Source organism: Vanellus vanellus, assembly GCF_965231255.1.
Source record: "Vanellus vanellus genome assembly, chromosome: 3".
Lineage (NCBI taxonomy): Eukaryota > Metazoa > Chordata > Aves > Charadriiformes > Charadriidae > Vanellus > Vanellus vanellus.
In genome coordinates, this window is record NC_138907.1 from 87,586,645 (window position 1) to 87,609,712 (window position 23,068).

Here is a 23,068-nt window from a genome sequence, read left to right on the forward strand (position 1 = left end):
CAGCCACGGGACGAAGCTCAGCCGAAGCCGTACAGTAACCGCCACAACAGCTATTGCAGAACGACTTTACAGGCACACACGCTTGTGGCACTGATACACCAGCACCTCTAAAGCGAGGGCAGCAGCCTGCAACGCCGAGGCACCCGCTGCGCAGGGAAGAGGAGCACCGGAGGAAGCTCGGTGCTGGGGCAAGCAAAGGCACCGACTGGCGCTGAGCAGCAGCCTGCCAGTTCCAAGCCAGCGGCCCTTACGCGCTCCCCAGGCCTCACCCTCCCCGCAGGGGCGGGAGGGGGCTCCCGCCCGCCCCAATTCCTGTCACGGCGGAAGCGCCCAGCACCTCTCGGGGGTCAGGGCGGGAGAGCCACCGATGGCGGCCTGGGAGCAGCACCCCAGCTGCGCCTCACAGGTGGCACTCCGCGCCCCACAGCCGCCAGCAGGCCGGGTGCCGGGTGAGCCCCAGGGGCGGGCAAGGCCGGGGCCGGGCGGCGGGACCCGCGTAAGGGGTGGTGGGGGAGGGGAGCGGCACCCGCACGGGGCGATATGGCGCCGAGCCAGCGGAGGAGGCGAAGGGACGGGAGGAGGAAGGCCCCGCTCGGTAGGCCAGCACAGCCTGCGGCCCTCACCCACCGGCCAGCCACCGCGCCGCGGCCCGCGACACCCCGCAGGTCGCTGCCGCCGCTGCCGCCGCCGCCGCCACTGGTCCCGCAGGCCGGGCGCCGAGGGGGGCGGGGCTCCTGGCGGCGGCAGCCAATGGCCGCGGACGCACGGCGCGTCCCCGGCCGCAACGTCGGCAAAGCCCGCCCCCCCGGCCTGAAGCAGTTGGCGCCAAAGCGAGCAGCGCGAGACGGCCGGGCCGGGCCGGGCCGGGCCGCGCCCCGCCCCTCCGCCTCCGCCACCGCCCCGCCCCCCCCCCTTCCCGGCCGCGCGCCCCCAGCCCGGTCCAGCCCCTGCCTCAGCCCCTCGGCCCCGATGGCGGGAAGCCGCGCTGCCCCTGCAGCTGCGGGCGGGACGAGCGGGGCTCCTCCCGCCGGCGCCCAGCCCTCCTGTAAAGGCTGTGGTGGGGGAGGAAGGGGAGAGGAGCGGCCGCGAGAGGCAGCAGGCGCGGCACGCTGGCTCACCTGGTGCGAGTTGGGCACGGAGGGGCCGTGCCCCGCTGCTGCAGTGGGGTGGGCGTGAGGCAGCTCCGGCGGCTCTCCCGGGAAACCCGAGGGTTAAGTCCGGCTCCTGCTGCCGGCGAGGCCGCTGCCAAACCCCGCTGGGAACATGGTCAGTGCCGCTGGATGGGCGCTGGGGCTGGGTGAGGCGGCTGCGGCCGGCGAGGGCAGTTGGGGAAGGTGACGTGGAGGTACTAACGTAATGCCGGCCTCCTTCCTACCGAGCCTGAACCACCTGTTTGGGTTAGTCACCGCCCGCGCTCACCGTCGCCTTCGATCGGTACGCCGTGACCCAGATGTGAAAGGCTTCGGGGCCAGCGCCCCGGCTGGTGGCCCTTGAGCAAGCCCCGCTGTACAAGTCCCGTCGCGACAATGGCAGTTACCTCCGTGGGAAGGGGCGAACAGGGCGAGGACGCGGCGCAGGCAGTCCCCCGCAGCTGCCAGCGCGGGGAGAAATCGGCGCTGCTCCCGAGCGGAGCCATCCCCCGCCGAGGGGGCGGGCCCTGGAAGACTACACCTCCCGGGATGCATCGGCCGCCCCAGTTGGCGGATGCCTGTGCGGGCCTCGCGCGGTGCATGCTGGGAGCTGTAGTTTAGCGGGGACCTCGTCACGTGAGAGGCGGGGCCGGGCGGGAGGCAGGCCGCGCTTCCCTTTGCTCTGCGACGTCGCGGGCGGGTGACGCCGCCGGCGAAGCGGAAGCTGGTGCCGCGCCGCGCGTCCGTCCCGCACCCCACGTGTCGCGCGGTCCGTGCTGCAGTCCGCTGGGCGCGTGGCCCCGCTCCCCCCTGTCCCCCATCCCCCCCTCCCCCCCCGCTCTCCTCAGGCGCTGCCCGCGCTCCGCTCCGGATGGCGGCCGACCTGCGGTTCCGCCTGGTGGAGCCGCTGCAGCTGGTGGCGCGCAGGAACGAGAAGAGCAGCGCGGAGCTGAGCAGGTTCCTGGCGAAGCAGGTGAGCGGCGCGGCGGTCGGCGGCGGCCCCCGGCTGCCCTCCCTCCCTCCCTCCCTCCCTCCCTCCCTCCGGCCGGGTCTGACAGGGTCTGCCGAGGAGGGAAGGGGACGCACCGCGCTGCCTCTCCCCGCGCCGCCATCTCCTCCCGGCAGCTTTGTCTGCTGGTCGCCCCTCCCGCCCCCTCGTCCTCCTGCTCTGCGGGAGCAACTCTTGGCTCTGTCCGTCTGTGCTTGTTGCGGTTTCTTCCCCTCCCCGCCCCTTTCGGGGTCGTGCGAGGGGAGCCCTGTGAGGCAGGTCCTCTCCTGTCCCCTGGTACCCCTCCTGTTGCGCTTCCTGAGGGGGCATTTTGCTCCGTAGTTGAAATCTTCGGTATCTCCTGTTTCCCTTAAGGTGACTCAGAAAGCATTCACAGTGAGAGATGCCATGTAGTTAGCGAGCACCGAGGCAGTATCTAGTTCCTTAGCTGCAGCATGTTACCCTGAAGCTATCTGCGAGTCTTCTTGAATAGTCTTAATTCTTGAATAGCCTTAAAACAGCATGCAGGGTAAAAAGACGGAGGACTGAGTTTTCTAGCGTTTGCTTCTTCTTTTTTTTTTTTTTTTAAATCACAGTGACGCAGGAAACATGTTCCTACGTTCACTGGTTTTATGCTTTGGCTGCCTTAACTGTGAAAAGCATACCTGCCTTCTAGGAGAGTTGAGGTCTAGCTCATTTCTGTCTCGAAAATACTCGAAGGCATGTAGTAACAGGACATCAACACATCAGATGTTATACTATTAATACTTCTCATGGTAGAGCTTTTGAAGTCCCTCAGTTGTGTCCACACTTTGGGGCTCAAAATCCATATTTCTGTTTGAGTGTCAAGGAAATGACCCATGTGTTTGAAAATAGAAACTCTAAATCATCATATTTTTCCAGAACATCTGCTTTCAGTCAGAGTTACTATCTCTTAGTTATGGTCGGGGAAGGTTTTCAGTACCAATAGTCAGGATTCTCTGTTGGTAGACAGATGGCTTTTTCTTCTGTCACTACAAATCATCGGATTAAATTGTAATTGAAATGAATATATATTCCTGTGTTGGAGAGTTGATGCTAATTGGTGGGATGCAGTGACAAAGAGCTGTTATTCAAGAGAAAGAAACAGCTGAGAAATAGAGATGGGGATGATGCGGATACATGATGTAGCAGACAGATGGAGTGGCAAACCAGAAGTGAGTCACTGAGATCTGAGACTGGGAAAGAGACTGTGCCATTCCCTTTCTGGCAGCTCTTTCGAGATATACTTCAGGTTTAGAAGTCTTGCTACATGGAAATTATATCATATACAGAGAGCCTGGAGCAGCACGTTAATGAATAATGACACGTGCTTTTGAAAACCAAATTGCCATTTCCAAGTTTGGAAGCTATAGAGCTAGGAGTATGTAAGGCTTATCTTGCCACTAAACAACCACTGGCTCCAGTCATTGTACCTGATTTCCTATGAGTTGCTTTGTATGTAACTTAGGAAGCATGCATTCTGGAAATCTAGAGCTCTCTTTGCTCCGCAGTTTCACTGTGTCTTTCTGGTGATTTACTTCTTCAGTATTCCATAATGGAATGGAACTTGCCCACAACTGCTAAGTAAGGAACAGTCCTTTGAGATTCATAGTAAGGCACCATTTATGTGGTGATGGAAGATCTTGTTCCCTGTGCATCATTATGTAATGGAAATAGAACCTTTTCTGTAAAGTATTTGTATACCATTAACTCTGCAAAGGTACAGCAAATTTATGTGTTCTTAATGAAGAGAATGGGATGAAAAGCTCTCTAAAACAGTCTTTGTTTCCTGCCTTTCTATTTTTTGGATAATTTAAGCAAATAATGTCTTCCTGTGTAGAATTCCAAATGCAGATTTTGTGCAAATGTGTGTATTTCAGCTCCATGTGATGGTGTAGTTTCAGTAGAGAAGTTTGTTAATGTGAAGGTTAAAATGCTAGTTGGAATGGAACTTTAGTGCAAAAATGTCCTTATTTGTTTCTGCCCTTCACATCCACCACTCTGCATATATGGAAAGATATAAATCAAAAAACCTGACCCTTTTGGATATTTCCTCTATTTAGTCTGTGGAACCATCTTAAGTGAACTGGAGATCTTGAGGATGCCATTCTGGATCTTCTGTTCTATTCTGTTGCTGTTTTAGCTTGGTGTGTTTTGTTTTGCCTTTCATTTTTCTATGTAGGAATGAAAATTGTTTTGATAATATCTCCAAGCTCTTATTTATAGCCCTTCACTCTTAGTGTTTGATGTTGGAAAGTGCCTTTATTCCTTTTTTTTTTTGAAAAACATAGGAAAAAGGAGGTGACCTAGCTGTCCCAAATTCACCCAGCTACTCATTGGCTGTCAGAAAAGTGTCCTGACAACTAAGGCAGACTGTTTTTTTCCCTAAACTATGACTTCAGCTTTTTATTTGAAAGATTAATTAGGCTTTACCTCATGTACCATTATAAATAAGGGAAGGTATGTTGCACTTTTGCTTCCATCCTGGAGTGTATTCTCATATCCCTCTGCTTCTAGTTTTTGAAGAGCTGTAAATTTTGGAAGACAATATGTTAATAAATACACTGATACAAAGTCAAAGAGAACTTTCTCGCTATCCTTGAAGGAGTGGTCTGTTCAGCTCTGTCAAATATGGTGTGCTGGGGCAGATGTAGGATGTTCTAGCTTGTTCTGCAGGTAGTTGAAGTTATGTTCTCCTTGTGAGACTGTATATCCCCCTGCCTCTTTACATTTTTTTTTTTTTCTTGAAGTACGTGGGTTATAGGAAGAGTGCAGGCTCATGTTTCGCTTTATCTTACTGAACTGGACAGCTGCCAAAAAGAGTGGTCCAGCACTGTTTTCTTTTTGCCTGTTCCCAAGGCCAAGCCAGACCTTTCTGTTGCTTTTCTTATCCTGACGCTGATGAGTGTACTGACGTGGAAAATCCGTTCAACTTTCCCACCCAGCGGAAGACTTTGGAAGAAGGATTAATTTGGATCATCTTGCCAAATTGATTGCTGCACATTTATGCTGTGTGAGAGGGAATGGAGCCAAGAAGATGTGTTCTTGCATTGGAGGGGAAGAAGGATTTCCCACGTGTGGCTCTTATGCCCTCCTACCCTTTAGAAGTATCCCATGGTTAAATCTATGTATGGTGTAACATTCTGTGGAAACACCTGGGAGCCATGATCAGAAATGTGGCTTTTATGTGGGCCCAGATTGTTCCTGTGATCCTTTCTCTTAGTAATTAAGCCAGTTCTTAACAAAGATTTCTTTACCTTGTGTGCACTGTGTGAATGTACTGTGCAGGTTGGGAAGGTGATGTGCAACAGGCTGCTAGAGAAGCAACTAAGATCATGTTTGACTTCAGGTCTCACTCCTAGCTGTGCTTCTATTTAATGTCTCTTTCATTAATAATACACCATGTGTGTATATATTTTTATATTTGGACGGACAGTTTTTTATGATGCTTTCTTAAGGCAACTGTTTGGAACCTTGGGTGCAGATTTACTATCCCAGACTTGAACACTAGAATTAAACACTTTCAGATCAGCTGTCCTTTGCTACTGATTGACAAAGTTGGGCATTTCACAAAGCCACCTTTACTTAAAAAATCCCTCTGACAGTATTCTTTTCCATAAAATTTTTAATTTAGACTGTGAAAAGCTCTGAAATCAGATGGTCTCCTTGTAGAATGTTGCCACTGTGATTTTTGAACAGTTTTATGTGTCCTAAGGGTACTACACACAATGATTAAAAAACTGCTTGCTCTCACAAAATTGCTGATGGAATGGATTTGTTGTACAGTAGTCATGTAACTACAGAATTTTACTGAGACAGTCACATTGTTTATTTACTATTTTATTGTTAATTGTTCCTTTTATTTGATATTGAAAGATCTGCTTAAGAAATTAGACACCCTGTTGTGCCTTGTTTGGGTAGCCAAAGATGTAATTGATTTGGAAACTGAAGGCACTTTTTATTTTTTACAATGGAGTTTGTTTCCAGTTCTTTTGAGCCATGCTGCCTTTGAACAGCTTGTCAATCATCTTGTCACTCAAAATCTGATCCCCTATATTGAACTGTCTTGCTTGCTCTGTGATGAATGTTCCATTTTAAAACACATTACTGATGCTGCTCTGATAGATGAGAGGAAGATAAACTTATATCATGTTTCATAAAAATAAACACAAAGCATTTAAGAAACTGCTTGTGATTATTAATGTGATTGTTAATGTGATTGTTTTGGTGTTTGTAGTGTATATGCTGCAGTTTCCCTGATTTCTTACGTGCTGTTAGGGAATGAATGTCTTTTCAAATTCAGAAGGAAACCCGAGGAACTTGAACAAGTATGCATGTATTCTAGAAGAATATATAAGGAGTATAAGCTTAGAAGGTCACCCTTTCAAAAGTAACCTGCAGGACCTCTGCAGTCTATTTATCTTGAGGCAATGAAAGCATTCCATACGCAGGCCCAGGAGCAGGTTTTGCCTGAGTAACAAAAGTCTAGGAGAAGCAGAAATTGGCTGCACATGTTGATAAAATGAAAGACTACCTAAATCACAGAATATTTCTGTAGGAGTTTAATAAGTGCTTGTTTTGTTTGGAAAGCTGCCTTGCCTAGCTGTATTTATGACTGTTTGCAAAGGAAGATTTTCTTGAATTGTCTTGATAGTATAAGGGAGGGGAGAGCAGAGGAGCATCAGAGTTAAGAGCAAAACCGCTGCAGTGCAAACTCATAATCCCAATTTTTTACAAATCAAAATTGTTTATATTGCAACATATGCTAAACATTGTGGAAGTGGAGACATGACTGGATAATAACATGAGCTCAAAGACTAGAGAAATTTCAGCATAAGACACAAGAAATGGGCTGTTGTTCTTCAGTAACAAAGTTAGGAAGATTGGGGGGGGGGGTTTGTTGTTTGTTTTTGTTTTTGTTTTTTTTTTTTTTTCTAGCAGATGTGAATGTTTTCCATCTGTTCTAAAGCCTAGTATTTTGGTTTGCACTAAAGGACCATTTTTTATATAAAGTAAGAAAAATATCTCAACTTCAAAACTGCAGATACATGCTGCTTCTTGTCAAGAGCATTGCTCACGATAATTGCTATCAGAAATATGGAAATAAGGCTGTGATCATGATTGATGGAATGCTTCTTTTTTGAAAAGAGATAGTGAATGTGATACAACTCAGACTTTCTTTAAGAACTTGAATTTTTAAATGTTTTGTGGCTCTCGTGAGACCGAGCTGTTGAGATCAGTGGGAATTCTATTAACAAAGATATATTAGTAGTTATAACATTTTCCCAATTTTTTCTTAAAAAAAAAAATAAATTTTTTTTGCTTTATCTTTCAGCTGTGAAATATAATTTAGGATTTTGGGACTTTTTTTGTAATTCCTATTCAGGGTATGATTCTGCATGTCACTCATTCTGTTTCCCAATGTTTTTTTAAATATGGAGAGCTGTGTCAAGTAAGTACTTCCATTGAGAATTTTGGACTCCCTTCTGTTTTTTGAAATATTTGTTCCTGTAAAATTGACTGTGAATCCTGCATGAATAATTCTGAAGTTAAAAGTCCAAATCTTTTCCCATTTAACGTGTTCTTACTTTCCATTCCTCTAGATTTGGACTCAGCAAGATCGGCAATGCATCCTTGATACCCTAGCGCAATTATTACTGGATAAAGAATGTACTTTATTGATTGGCTGTCAAGTTCGGCCAATCTTGTTGGATTTGTTGGAAAGAAATGCAGAAGCCATTAAAGCAGGTGGCCAAATCAACCATGATCGGCATGAAAGGCTGTGTGTAGCAATGAGCAAGCTGGTTGCTGACCACCCTGACGTTTTGCCGTGAGTAGTATAATGTCTTTTTGTGGAATGTTTGAACTTTGGGAGTATATGCTTGTCAGTCTTCACTGGTGATGAGAGGTGGTATTACAGTTTGGATTGTCTCCCACAATAACAAAGTATTTTGAATTGAAAGAATGATTTAGAAAACATGAATCTTAAACACAGCTTATTTAAATGAAATTGTGTCCTAAGATCTAATGTGATTTTTGTCTTAATGATCAAAAGAAAAGCAAAACAGCCGGCATGAAAATTGCTCACAACCAAAATCTCTGCATTTAAGAGTAGACTTGTAGGCCAGTAGAATATAAAGTTACATAAGTAGGAATCAGTATTACTTTTTGAGTAAACAAGAGCAATCAAAGAGACTTCACCAAAGGCAGTACTGTTTGCCCTTGATAATTAAGTATTGATTTCTAATAAGGTAAAATATCTGTTGTCAGCTGGTTGCTGAAGTGGTTGTCTTTCCCAAGTGTGGTCTTATTTCTCAGTATACCGTCAATTGCTGTTTCAGGACCTCTGTCCTGATGTTTTTATTAGTGGCTATTTTCCTTTCTTCTGGCTTAGATGTCTGTGTTCCATCTCTTTCTCTCTCTCTCTCTCTCTCTCTCTCTCTCTCTCTCTTTATTCTCAAGATTTGCTCTAAGATACTTTAAGAATATGTCACCAGTTTTCCAGCGGCTTTTCCTGGAGAGCTCAGATGCAAACACAGTCCGATATGGGCGCAGACGAATGAAGTTACGGGACCTCATGGAGGCAGCCTATAGATTTTTACAAAAGGAGCAATCAGTTTTCCGGGAATTATGGGACTGGAGTGTGTGTATTCCACTTCTAAGGAGTCATGACACTTTAGTTCGTTGGTAAGTTAACCCCCTAGATCTTCTTCATTGAAAAGATGTATCTGTATCTTGAATTGTATTTAACAATGTTCACATGCAAGTAGAAAAGAATCTTCAAATAATACCAGAAAAATCTGTACTGACGGTATTGCTCCTGGGTCGGGGCAATCCCAAGCACAAATGCAGCCTCGACGGGAAATGGCTGGATAGCAGCCCTGAGGAGAAGGACCTGGGGGTGCTGATTGACAAGAAGCTCACATGAGCCAGAAGTGTGCGATTGCAGCCCAGAAGGCCAACCGTATCCTGGGCTGCATCAAAAGAAGTGTGGTCAGCAGGTCAAAGGAGGTGATTCTGCCCCTCTACTCCACTCTCGTGAGACCTCACCTGGAGTACTGCATCCAGCTCTGGAGTCCCCAACATAAGAAGGACGTGGACCTGCTGGAGCGTGTCCAGAGGAGAGCCACGAGGATGATCTGAGGGCTGGAGCACCTCCCCTGTGAGGAGAGGCTGAAAGAGTTGGGGCTGTTGAGCCTGGAGAAGAGAAGCCTCTGGGGAGATCTTATTGCGGCCTTCCAGTATCTGAAGGGGGCCGGGAGAGCTGGGGAAGGACTTTTTACTAGGGCATGTAGTGGAGGGACGAGGGGGAATGGCTTTAAACTAGAAGAGGGCAGGTTCAGATTGAACATTAGGAAGAAGTTTTTCACTTTGAGGGTGGTAAGGCACTGGAACAGGTTGCCCAGAGAGGTTGTTGAGGCCCCATCCCTGGAGGTGTTCAAGGCCAGGCTGGACGTGGCCTTGGGCAATGTGGTCTAGTGGGAGGTGTCCCTGCGTATGGCAGGGGGGTTGGAACTCGCTGATCTTCAAGGTCCTTTCCAACCTAAACCATTCTATGATTCTATGATCTGTACCTGTTCTTCTTACCTGATCTTTTGAAAGCTGTAGTGATCAATCACAGAGTGAAACTTAGGCTAGCTCTTAGTCATGCATAAAGCTACGGTCTGGAGGATCTTTTCAAATAACTTTAGTTTACCCAAGTTGGAGTAAGGGGAGATGGTGAATTTATCGCTTCACCTCTACTGTAAGCCTGTTGGTGTACTGCATGCATTCTAGCATGTTATCCTAGAAAGAAGTAGAGATTAATCTACTCTCACTGCAACTTACATTACAATGATATATTTTACTATTCTGCATTGATACACTATTAATTAGTTGGGTTTTTTCTATTGTTTGTATATAGACATCTCGGTCACTGTAAAGTTTGGCTTATTTAAGCTATGCTTCCTAACTGGCCTTGTTGCAGACTTTGCACATAGTTTTGGGTCAGGTGGTTTATGTTAGGTGTCTGCCTGCAGGGCTTCAACCTAGTCATATGATCTACCTTATTTATGCAAGTAGTAGTATTGATAGTGCCTTTTATTATTTTAAGGAAAAGGTCTTTAATAGTCTTATTTTTTTTTAAAGATAAATTCAGATTTGTGTTAGTAACGCATAATTTTAAAATAAGGTGTATAATTTAGGAAGGGCCGGGACAAGAGTGTTGTCAAATCTGTCAGCCATTTATGAAGCTCTTCAGGATGACATACACTTAGATAGTCTTAGAAAAAAGAAATAGAATTTCTAATTCATTTACTGGATTTGGTTTATTTGGTGTTCAGCTAATAATCTTAAGTAAGTGAATGAGCTGACTTTTAAATTGTGTCCTGAACCAATCTTCTGGTAACTCCTCCCAGCTCTCCCCCCACCCCCCCAGTTCATTGAAAGCTTTGTTCTTCTAAGTTAAAAGCAGTGGTATAATAACTGGAAAATGTTTTATGACTTGTATTAAATGTCCTTTTGTTGCAAGACAGCTTTATGTAGTAATCAAGTCAAGACTTGGGAGTTGTTGGCTTCTTTTGGCAATGAGTCTCGAGTTGGTTGTGTTAGGGTTATTTTAGAAATAGCATGAAATAAAAAGCAATTTTGAAAGGGAGGAGGAGAAGCAAAAAACAGGCAAAGAAAAGCTGATTTTCATTGTCTTATATGTTTACCTTCATTTATTTGGGAAAGTGCTCTCCCTTGCTATATTTCTTGATCATTCAGTCCTTCACAGAAAGGTAAGCTAGTTGGTGTATAAATGATAAACTGTGCCATGATAGAATTGCTTTTCTCAGTTCTGAGATATTTCTCTAATCTTAAAGAATGTTAAGTATAGCACTAAAATAATTTCTATGAAGAAGGTTTTCTGCATGTTTTTGCGAACTTCATATTTTGGTTTGCAATTGACAGTTGTCAAACTAAATTTCTTAAGACTATGTTATGACATGTTATAATTTTTAGGTATACTTCAAACTGTCTTGCTCTGGTTACGTGCATGAATGATGAGCATAAATTATCTTTCCTGAAGAAGATATTCAATTCTGAGGAGCTGATACATTTCAGACTAAAGTAAGAACTTCTAAAATCTTCAACACTATTTGTTTTTGTTGATGGCTTTCAGTTGAGCTAATAAATATGGATTTCACAGGTTACTAGAAGAATCTCAGCTGCAGAATGTGGAACAAGCCCTTGTTTTGGCCAATCCGGACTCCTCATTTTGGCAAAAGGAGGAAGAACTGCAATATACACAAGGACATATTGTATCAGGCGACCTCTCTGCAAATGTAGTAGCTGTGTGTGGTATTGTGCTACCTAGATTACAGCTTGTTTCTGAAGAGCAGGTAGGTAACCCAGGGTTAAGTCTGTACCTTTTTAAAAAAAAATTTATTTTTTAAGAATCTGTAGATGTGGTCAACTTTATTTCCTGCTTAAATGGTATTGAGATACTATGGGTAATGTGTGTATCTTCAGCTTTCTTGATGTGTGTTGTAGGGTAGTGTTGCATAATATAGACACAGCAAAGAAGCTCTGCAGTGGAATGAAGCAATGAAGGCCTAATAGTGCTGTTCATTTTATCTTCATGTAGCTGTTCTTACCAAAATACTGCAAAAAATTATACAGCCTTACATAGTATCTCCAGTATGAGTTAGGGTAATATTCCATAGCTGAGCAAAGCCAGGATCTCCTACAGTTGCTTTTGCCTGCATGAAGTAGTTTTTTGTGCTATGCGGACATCTGATAAACAGCCTTTCTCCAAACATATTCTTAGTTCTTCTCTTAAAACAAAAAAAACCAAGGCTGCTACTTACTCTTCTAGAAGGCAGAAAAAGGGGAGAGGAAGTGAGCAAGAACTTTGTGAAGTGTAATGCATAATGTAGTACCTTATAGTTTCAGGAAGTCCATCGAAGGCATAAACATTTTTGAGCTACCAGTATTTAACCTTTTTTCTGTTCATCTTGAACTGTTCAGGTGGTTCTTTGTAGCGGCAGCCAGTGTTCTTGACTGTTTTTCTCATTTAGGTACAGTTTTTAGCCCTTAGCTGAGTGTTTCTGTTTCATTTTGCAACACTGATCTACAAATGAAGGACAAAGAAATGAATGAAGACTACCAATGTCCAGAATTTCTTGAGTAGCAGTGTTGCGGCCAGGTAGAGGGGAGCAAGCACACCGATACGATGTATGTTAGCATTAATCTCCGCTAATCTCTGTTTATTGCTAACACTCGGGTTACATATATAGTCATTCATATCTTGTACACGCGATCACGCATTGTTTGATTGGCTGTCTTGCTTTGTGCATGCGGCAAGCATGCAGGGTTGTTTCACCCATGATTGGTTAACATTAGCATATTGCTCAATCTTGCTCAAGCGTTATTTTTCTTGCTGACATCCTGTTCTTGTTTCACTCTTTTTGCCAACTTTCCTGTTATCTAGTCTCAAGGTTAAGGCGTCCTTCACAATTTGCTATACACACGGTCTATTTTCCAAGGACTAGCTCCCACATCTCCCCCTCTTTTTTCAATTAGGGCATCTGATATCTGTTCCTGACGTTGCATCAGACATCAAATCAAACAGGGTCCAAACATACAAATGATTAACAAAATCAATAGGGGTCCAGTAAACATCATGATAAGACTTTTGATCCATCCCCCAAGTCCCAGTGATTGCAACCATCCATCCAAATTTCCGGTCAGTCTGTGTAGTTCTTCTAATTGGGCATGAATAGAGTGTGAATGATCAGAAAGATTCATACAACACATTCCTTCAAATTCATCACAACCATGTCCTTGAGCGAGTAAGAGAAAATCAATAGCAGCTCTATTCTGCAGCGTAGCGTGACGAATAGAATCAACGTCTAATAAAAGACTAGAAAGTGCCAGTGAAGTGGCATTTGTTTGCTTGGCTAACCAACATCCTAGTTTGTTTAGTGTAGCATGAGCACTTGCAGCCGCTACGCCGGGGACAAAAAAGGATGCTGCTATGATTTTCTCAGGGGACCAAAACTGTACATTATCTTTACAGCCGCTATTAAATGCATGCACAAATCTTTTACTTCGGTGATGGTGATGACTCATGTTCAAGATCATCGAGATATTAGGGGTGAGTAATGAGAGTCGTCCTAAGGTACATGGACCTCCTTTTAACCTGGATGGTATACCAGACCAAGCTCGGTCCCCACAGATCAAAAAGTATCCCACCGGCAGTGCGAGAGGGTTGTTTGTAGATACTGAAATGTTTGGTGATGTATAATTGCACCAGATGGTGCTATTTCGATATATAGGTAAACTGGAGTTTACTATAGTGGTGTGGTTCATTGGTCCTGATTCTTTACTAGAATGATTAAACATTACGCATGCGTCAACTTTTACAGAGCCAGTTTTTGTAGGTCATTAACTGTTCTAACTTCTGTGTGAAGTCTCAGCTTTCCTGGCCTAATGCGTGTTTCTGTGACAGTCATTCCTAAATATAACCAAGGGCTATTTTTCTGTATCTTCTCATGAGCTATCTGTAGGCCATATTCGGCTAGACATTTCAGTAAATGATTCTCCATATCCTCTGAAATTTCCTGTTCTCTGGCTAACAGGATATCGTCCATATAGTGGTATACTATTACGTCACAATACTTGGACTTCCACTTGGTTATGGCTAGATTTACATACCATTGGCATATTGTAGGGCTGTTGCGCATACCTTGTGGAAGTACGGTCCATTCATACCTGAGTGTAGGGCGACAGGTGTCTTTCTGTGGCACACTAAAAGCAAAACGTTCAGTATCTGAGGGATGCAGGGGAATAGAGAAAAAACAATCTTTCAAGTCTACAATCAGTAAGTGCCAATGTTTTGGTAATGCGACTGGAGAAGGCAGGCCTGGTTGTAACGCCCCCATAGGTTTCATTATTGCGTTTACCGCTCTGAGGTCATGCAAGAGCTTCCATTTTCCTGATTTCTTTTTTATAACAAAAATAGGGGTATTCCACTCACTGAATGATGGCTTAATATGTCCTAATTTCAATTGTTCCTCAACTAATTGCTGCAGAGGCTCTAACTTGTCTTCAGTCAGCGGCCACTGAGATACCCACACCGGTACATCTGATTCCCATTGCAGTTTTACCGTGAGCAGCCTCTGCCCCTCAATGGCAGCTATCAGAAACCCGAAGTTTGCAACGCAATCCCCCATTGGGACATCACATCACGACATAAAATCCACAGGGGTGTGTGCATGACATAGGGCTTTACCCTCCTTTCTTGTTTATCTTCAATACAACAAAAAAGGGTACTTTGCATTGTAATTGATGCTCCTCCTATACCACTAACCACGGTAGCAGACTTGGTCAGGGGCCAATGCTCTGGCCATGCTGAAGCAGGGACAATTGTAACATCGGATCCTGTGTCTAACATCATTTTGATTTCTGTCCTTGTCATTGGTTCACCCTCAAGGGTTATTCTCACCTGTCGCTGAGGTCTTTCTACCCCAATTTTGGTGGTAAAGAGGACCAAAGGTCCCGCAGTTTGTCCTGAACTACCAAAGGTGCCTGCCCCTCGAATTGCTTGTTTTGTGACGGGCACTCTCGATTTAAATGGGACAAGCTGCGCTATTCTGCTTCCTTGGGTAATGGTTGCAGGAGGAGCAAATACTTTAACCATTATCTTAATTATTCCCGTATAATCGGCATCAGTAAGACCTGGTAATACAAAAATTCCCGCTCTACTTGCTGACGAACGTCCTATAAGCAAGGCACTTAACCCCATCCCCAATGGTCCTGTTGCCGTGGAGTCTATTAGGGTTACCTCTCCTGTAGTAATAGTTATGGTTCTTGCCACGGCCAAATCGACTCCTGCGCTTCCAGCGGTGGCTGCGGCAAGCTCGTTGAGGCAACCGTGGCGTATCTCCTGTTTGTCAGGTATTTCTGAGCCGTGCCCGATCCGCAGCTGTTCTGGTTTCCCGGCAATGGAGTACCATCCTTTTTAAATCGCGAGCGACACTCAGCGGCCCGGTGGCCGAATTTTTCACAGCGATTGCATGTTCCCGAGAACACAGAAGGAGAAGACGAATTGTTAGAGGGGCGTATTGGGCAAAAACGTTTCAGATGACCCATTTTCCCCACGTTGAAAGCACACTCCTGGTCCATGATCTCCCTTTCCCAACCCCCCTTGCTTTAGTGCAGCGGCTAAGGCGGTGGCATGGATGCTCGCCTTTTGCTTCTCCTCTTCCCAGGGAGCTCGAGAACAAATTTCTACCATTTGTATGAGGGAGGACCCTGGACACAGTGTAGCGAGCAAACGTTTACAAGTGCCATTCGCATTCTGAGCTGCTACTTCCTTTACCAGCGTTGTTTTTAGCTCAAAATCCATATCAGGGGCCTGATCAACGGCCTCTCTTATTCTATCAACAAAGGTAAGAAATGGTTCATTTTCCTCTTGCTTTATATGTATATATGGAGGGCTGGGCTTCCCCATCTGCGGCAACGCGGAAAAGGCTTCAAGAGCGGCGGTCTTACTTTGAGCTAACACTCTTGGGGCCAGTGCCGCCTGCCTTTGGGGATCTCTATACGGGCCAGATCCCATCAGTTGTTGTAGAGTAGCAAATCGTAGCGGGTCCCCATCCGGTAAATTAACATTATCTAATTGTTTTTCTTCTAATTTTTCCTGCCATTTTGCAAGAAATAATGTAAAGGCGGTCGGTCCTAACAAAGTCTCCATAAGCACTCTGATGTCTGCTGGAACTACATCCTGATACTTCAGGAAGGCAGTCATTTGTCTCCGCACAACCGAGTTATTTGCTCCATAAGCCATAATATTCTGCTGGAGCTTGGAGACCAACTGCCAATCTAACGCTCTCCACTCAGGGCCATTTGCCGTAGTTATCACGGGGTCATACACAAGGGGCTCAAGGGTGACTTCCCCAGATAAATTAGCCTGTGTTATAATACCCCTCCAATGTTTACTCATATCAAAATTAGAATCTCTTGGCATATATCCCTTATCTTGTTCCTCCCGGGACATCTCCTCCTCTAACTCTCGTTTCTCTTCCTCAGTCAGGCCGTTTGCCGCTCCAAAAATCCTTTTTAGCTCTTTATGACCTTCTGCTACCGACATTCTACCTGCTTTAATCGCTCGTTTTATTCCTTCCCGACCCCCCCATACCTGCTGATCTCTTTTATCAACTTGTTTCTCTATATTTTCCAGGCTCTCTTTTATGGCCTCCATTGCCCGCTTATACAGTTCCTCCCTCCTTCTCTCATGTCCTTTTTTGTCCAACTTCCGTATTTCTTGCAAAAGCTTGGTCATGAGATCTTTCTGTTCTCCTAACTGTTCCGCCAGATCCCAGTCATCTTTGGGTAACGGTACTAGTGGTGGTTCTATTGGCACCTTGGGCAACTGAAGTTCCATTGGCGTCGGCTCTTCCGGAGGTGCAGAAGCCCCCTCGGTATTAGGATACGGTGGCGCCTTTTCATTAGGGTCCCAGGGCGGAATTAGATCGTCGAACTCGCCCTTTTTGGTTACAGGAGCGGCAATATTGTGAAAGGGTTTCACTGGGGGAACAGGATCAGAGAGAGGCCCCCAATCTGTAGGATTATCCGCCTCCTCCTTCTCTGCCTGCTCCCTCCCTTTACTCAGTGCGTCTTGTAAAGCAGCTGCAACCTCGGCGTCAGCATGTACTTGTTCTATCATGAGACGCACTTGCCGATAAGTCCGCGCTAACTGCTTACTCCCTTTTTGTTCACCTTGTACACTTTGCCATAATTCCTCACCTATGTGCCTCCACTGGTCTTGATCAAATAACTGTCCAGTGGCTTGTAATAGTCCACGGCACCGGCACCAAAACAAGAAGTCTGTGAGCTCCTGCCGGGGTATTTGGTGCCCTGTTTTCTTTGCTACGCTTAACAACCCGTCTATCGTAGCCTTTTCTATCGCTGATACAGCGGATCCCATCCTGAACCAGACCGTAGTCTGCCTGACTCACCGGTCAGCCGTGGCCACATTTCTCTTTTTTTTTTCTCCTGCCTCTCTCAAGCAGCCGGGATCTCTACCTTCTCTCGTCCGCTTAGCCGTCCTGGTCTCTCTCAGTTGCAGCGCAGCTTCTGTATCACGTCTTCTGTATCACGTCGGGGTCACCAGAATGTTGCGGCCAGGTAGAGGGGAGCAAGCACACCGATACGATGTATGTTAGCATTAATCTCCGCTAATCTCCGTTTATTGCTAACACTCGGGTTACATATATAGTCATTCATATCTTGTACACGCGATCACGCATTGTTTGATTGGCTGTCTCGCTTTGTGCATACGGCAAGCACGCAGGGTTGTTTCACCCATGATTGGTTAACATTAGCATATTGCTCAATCTTGCTCAAGCGTTATTTTTCTTGCTGAGATCCTGTTCTTGTTTCACTCTTTTTGCCAACTTTCCTGTTATCTAGTCTCAAGGTTAAGGCGTCCTTCACAATTTGCTATACACACGGTCTATTTTCCACGGACTAGCTCCCACATAGCAGAAGCAAGGAAAGAGGAATTTCTTCCCAAATTCTCTCCTCTCCCCCAACTTCTGTAGTTGAATTTGCTGTATTCGCTGAAAGGACAGGGAGGAGACAACTTCCCAAAAGGCATATTTTTATTTTTTTAATAGCCACAGGTATTTCACTGATCTGGTATACAGTGTAGTTCCAGTTACGCTGGGGAGGTTCCAGTAACAGCTGAGGAGGTCTGATGAAGAGGTAGGAGCAAACTGTGAGGGAAAGCAGGTACTCTTTTAAAAACTAGAATTGTTACCAGAGAAGTAAATGAAACTATATCTGAAAAGAAGATCAGACTTAAATAAAAGACACTTATTTTGGTGTGGTATATACTTTCATTTCTTTTCTCTGTGTTTTGGCAGAACCCCACTAATTTTTGTGCCATATACTGATATATAAGTGACTGTAGGAGAGTCAAAATATTTGACGTTGATGAATTACCATTCAATAAACTACATTCATTGCATTTTGAATAAAATAATGTTACTGAATTTACCTCACTTTTTTCATGCACTGAGTTTAATGATCTTATACTTTGGCTCTTCCAGAAAGAAGTAAATACAACAGTCAATATTCATACTTGCATCATCTCAATCTAACTGCTGTTTGATTTGTCCTGTGATTTAGATCCATTCTGATGACTTAATTTCACTCATATTGCAAATTGTATTTGACTGACATGTGTTATGATTGAATAGTTACTATGTCTGTACTGACAGCTTAGTGTGAACTCCCTTTGGGAACAAATTGTACATATACTTTATTAAATGTTTCACCTATAATATGTTTTTGATGAAATCTATTTTAATATCTGTCATTAAATACAGCTTTAGAATCCTTTATTTTATTTGATATGTGTTGACAGATCTGCAGGCCAAAATCTTCTAGTTGTCAGACTCACTTTCCTAATTGTTCTGTGTTGTATAATCTGTAAAAAGAAGTAATGATTTCAGTGTAGTAACTCAAAATTTATGTTTGAACAGGAAAATGACACCAGCCATTTTGTTTTGGTTGAATCTGCCTTCACAAATCTTCAAAATCTTGCTATTGCTGTAGCATATCAGCGTCCTGTTTTATTAGAAGGACCAATAGGATGTGGCAAAACTTCTTTAATTGAATATTTAGCAGCTGTTACAGGAAGAGCAAAGCCTCCTCATATTTTGAAAGTCCAGCTTGGAGATCAAACTGATAGTAAGGTAACTGATGAAGTTGTTTTGTTGTTGGATGATCAGACATAGTTTTACTTAAAGCATGGACTTAATTTTCTAATAAGACAATGTTTAACTTTTTACCTAAAGACCCCACAACTCCCAGCTCTGTAGTATTGGTCTTACTATTGATGAGAATAAATAAATGTGAAGCAAAATAACAGTTAAGCTTCATCAGGTTTTAAATTCTGTGCGTAATCTTGCTATATCTGTTTCATTCAAGTTATGTTTTATCAGGGTTTTTCTATATGGAAGAGCCCTGATGAATTTTTTTTTTTTAATTAAAAAAAAAAAAAATTAATGGAAAAATATTCTAAAATAACTCAAGCTTATGCCAAAGGCTGTATGGACACTTTTATTTCCGTTTAAGTGAGCTAATGTCAGTTTAATCTGATCCCATTTTTTTGTGGCAAAGGTGAGCTGAAATAAGATCCCATGATGTTGAGGACATTCGCACTGACAGGATAGTGATCTAGCTCTTCCTATAGAGATGAAACTGGAGGTGAAGATAATTTCACATTTTTCTGGTTTTACATATATAACTTTTGACAATTGATATTGTTTGGCTCAATTGATACTTAGTTTTCCAAGGTGGTTAGTCTACCAGAAGTGCTATCAGAAGGTTTTTGTTAGCATACATAAGCACCTTCTTTACTTGCATAGAACAGCTGATTTCACCATCCCACAACTGTTCTCCCCAAGAGTATCTTTTCATATACATGAGTAAGACCACCATATTAAGAAAAAGTGATAAAGTTCAAGATACAAAATATGTTGTAGTGAAACCATAAACTTAAATAATTAAGGAATGCTTAAATGTGGAATTTACAACTATACTGAGAAGCGTCTGGTTTTGTACCTTTTTATATCTTTGTAAAGCAAGTTTTGTAACTTGCTTTACAATTCCTCTTACTATTTCCTCTTACTATTTATGGTGGCACAGCTCTGTAAATCCACTTCCAATTACCTGTTTCATTTGAATTACTATGTTTTAGTTAGATTATCATAGATATGGAAGGGTGAAATTCTTTTTTCTTAATTAAAAAAGCATAATGCTGATTACTAGATGCTGATTACAGATTACTAGATGGATTGTTTAATAATGTGGAGGTTAACTAAGTGTTACTTGTATACCAGCTTTGGTCATTCTTGCAAGTTTTTACTCTGAGTTTTTGAGGGATGTAATTAACAGGTCTCTAATTTACTGATTGTTTCCATCATAGACGCTGCTTGGTATGTATCGTTGTACAGATGTACCAGGAGAATTTGTATGGCAACCTGGAACTTTGACACAAGCTGTTACCAAAGGTCATTGGATACTTCTGGAGGATATTGATTATGCTCCTCTGGATGTGGTATGTAGGTTCATGTTTGCTGTAAGGTGCTGGTCCTAGGGTCCGTACTAGCAATTTTTGGAGTCTAATAACCATGAGTTCTGCAGCAGCATGCTGAAAATACTGCCCCTTTAAAAGGGGTTGGAAAGAATTAACCTGTCTTTCTTCATTCACATATTAGCACACCACATTAATTTTTGTCATTGCTTTAGAGTAGTCATGACACTGCCACTGGTGCCAAATTTCACTCTGAAGCTTTGAACTGACACTGATAATGAGCTATATGTCTTTTAAATCATGTTTTGATATTTGAAAACAAATGTGGCTCCAAACACTACAGAATATTGTCACTATATTAGAGTGGTGCTGTTAAGATTTTTTTGGTGTTCTGTTTTGTGTCTTTTTAAGGTATTTTTTTGTTTGTTTTGTTTTGTTTTTCTTATACATTTCTTACCTCTGGCTTGGATATTAAAAATGTATTGTTACATTAAGCAGTATAGGTTTTAACATATTTCCTGTTTTCTGCTCCGGAATGACTAGTTACACTGTCATCCTTCCCTTTTGAAGTAGTGGCTGCTGAAAGCATGCCTTCTGCAAAAAATAGTGTTGTAGAGATTTTTTGCTGTATAGGCCTGCTGGACATCTTGCAGATAGTTGTCTTCTTTCATATCTGTTCTGTAAAGCATCCTTTGTGTGACTAAATAACCTGCCAGCTTGTTTATTGAGTTCTAGGCTTCTGAAATACAGGGAATTTATAAGAAAGCCAAGAAATACTGCTTGTATATACTAGACAGTTTTTCACTGCCAGAGGGTCGTTTACTTATTTGCTTCTCTGGACTCAGCTCATTGCACTCATCATAAGCATGCCATGAGTAGTATCCTGCATTCATCTCTCCCTTTCTTCAGGTCCTCCCTGCAGGCATCCTGCCTCCTTTCTCCATATCAAAGTCTCCATGCTTGTCTCCCTCTGTGCTAAGGGATCATTGTGGTCCTACCTCCCTTTTTTCCTTCCACCATTATTACTGTCCTTCTGCCTGGAAGGATAGATTCTTTAAATAGATACCCAATTCTCCAGGGGATAGCAGGGTATACACTGAAAAATGTTGATGTTTAAAAATGACATAATTGAGATGCAGGTCATCTTTGTTCAGGCACATAAAGAAAATAAGGCTTCTGAAGTGAAAGTGTCTAATAATTAATTTGATAGTTCAAAATAAATAACTGTGATTTGGACTTGCAGTGTAAAGGCATTGGTCTTTACATTGTCATTTCCATTCTCTTATCATTAAATTTGGATATAAGAGGAATAAGATAGGTAAACATTACACCTGTGACTTCCACTGCTGATTAAAATTACTGGGGACTGTGCAGTTCCTGTTAGCATCACTTGGAAGTGCAATCTGTGGAAATGGCAGTTGCTGGCACTGTAGTGGTGCTCAGTGGAAGTGCTCTAGGATCTCAGTTGCGAAATGAGTGTGGATGAGTGTGCTGTCTGGTACAGTTTCACAAAAAAAATTGTTTTATAAATTTTCTTCTTCAGATTTCTGTGCTGATTCCTCTTCTGGAAAAAAAAGAGTTGCTGATTCCTGGTCGTGGTGACTGTTTAAAAGTAGCATCAGGATTCCAGTTTTTTGCAACCAGGAGGTAGGTTTGTAAAGTTAAATGAAGTTAAGAGCATGGATAGCCTATTTTTAAGTCAAAGAGAGGGAAGTGCAAGGTACTTAGGCAGGAGTATTTTAGCAATTTCCAATTAACAAGCAATAGAAACCATACAAGTTGTGAAAGGAATTTTTTTGCTTTAGAGCAGCCTTATGTTATTACTGGGTGAATCCAGTTTTTGTACAGAAAGGTCACTTTAACAAGGCTGAAGGAATGAAACTTGCCAGGAGGAACCCAACAAAACTAACCCTTCACCAAAACAAAATACCACTCTCAGCAGTTACTGTGTGAAGAAGGTTTATGATGGATATTCACAAGGTATCTTGACTTGCTAGTTTTAACAGCACCTGTGTAAAATATTTCTTAGTTTTGCTGATGTTGGGGTAGTTGGTAGTCTGACTACTGAATGATTAGTTTTCTGGGTTTTGGTGTTTGGTTTGTTTTTTTTTATTCTACCTCCTTGAGCAGTTGTATAGATGTGTTTCCTGGAAGATAATTTTTTAAGAGTTTCATGAATAATTTCAACTGAACCCTGCATCTATAGTAAGGTAAAGTTATTTTATTTGGGAATCATGAAAAAAGAAATAGAAGGAAAAGGTGTTGTTTTTTTTTTTTTAAATCTGATTTGTGAAAGTCTTGTGTCAATATAGATGTTTGTAATGTTTTCTAATGAGTAAAAGATTTAAGGTACTCTCCCTGACAGTTTCACTGTAATAATGGTTCATGCATCAGATGTCAGAGTGTCGTCTTGTATATTAAGACATAATATTGTGTCAAGATTAAAGGTTAGGATACCTAGAAGGGAAATGGTTACACGGTTTTCAAATGTTTTGTAGTTTACTTCAAAGTCTTTAACAAATTTTCCTGCTTTTGTCTTCCTTCTAGAAATAAGTTCCTTTTTTTAGTTATCTGATGTATTTTTTCTGGAATTGAGTCTTTTGGATTCAACTCTCTTTTGGTGGCTTCATTTCATAAGATTTTCTTCTGTATATTTGGTCAACGGTTTGTCTAGCAGCAAATTATAGTTCCCATTACTGAATCCATTACTGTCTGTTGCAGTTTCCAGCTGTGGAATATTACTTTAAAAAAACCCTAAACAACAAAGCAACCAAAGACCAACCAAATAAAAAGCCACCAGAAAACAAAAAACAAACCCATGAGCCCAATATCTAATGTTTTGCATGTACAAGGCTACTT

General features: G+C 43.1%; 1 protein-coding gene across 1 annotated transcript in view; it reads left to right on the forward strand.

Moving 5' to 3' along the window:
• Positions 1–2,001: 2,001 nt before the first annotated feature.
• Positions 2,002–23,068, forward strand: part of MDN1 (midasin AAA ATPase 1) — a gene marked incomplete at its 5' end in the record, with an annotated part of 107,633 nt that continues 86,566 nt past the window's right edge. Inside the window, 8 exons of the mRNA XM_082480739.1 lie at positions 2,002–2,103; positions 7,743–7,969; positions 8,602–8,826; positions 11,122–11,229; positions 11,309–11,501; positions 18,654–18,866; positions 20,102–20,233; positions 21,753–21,856. Of these exons, the coding sequence (XP_082336865.1) occupies positions 2,002–2,103; positions 7,743–7,969; positions 8,602–8,826; positions 11,122–11,229; positions 11,309–11,501; positions 18,654–18,866; positions 20,102–20,233; positions 21,753–21,856 (1,304 nt within the window). The remainder of the gene's footprint in view (positions 2,104–7,742; positions 7,970–8,601; positions 8,827–11,121; positions 11,230–11,308; positions 11,502–18,653; positions 18,867–20,101; positions 20,234–21,752; positions 21,857–23,068) is intronic.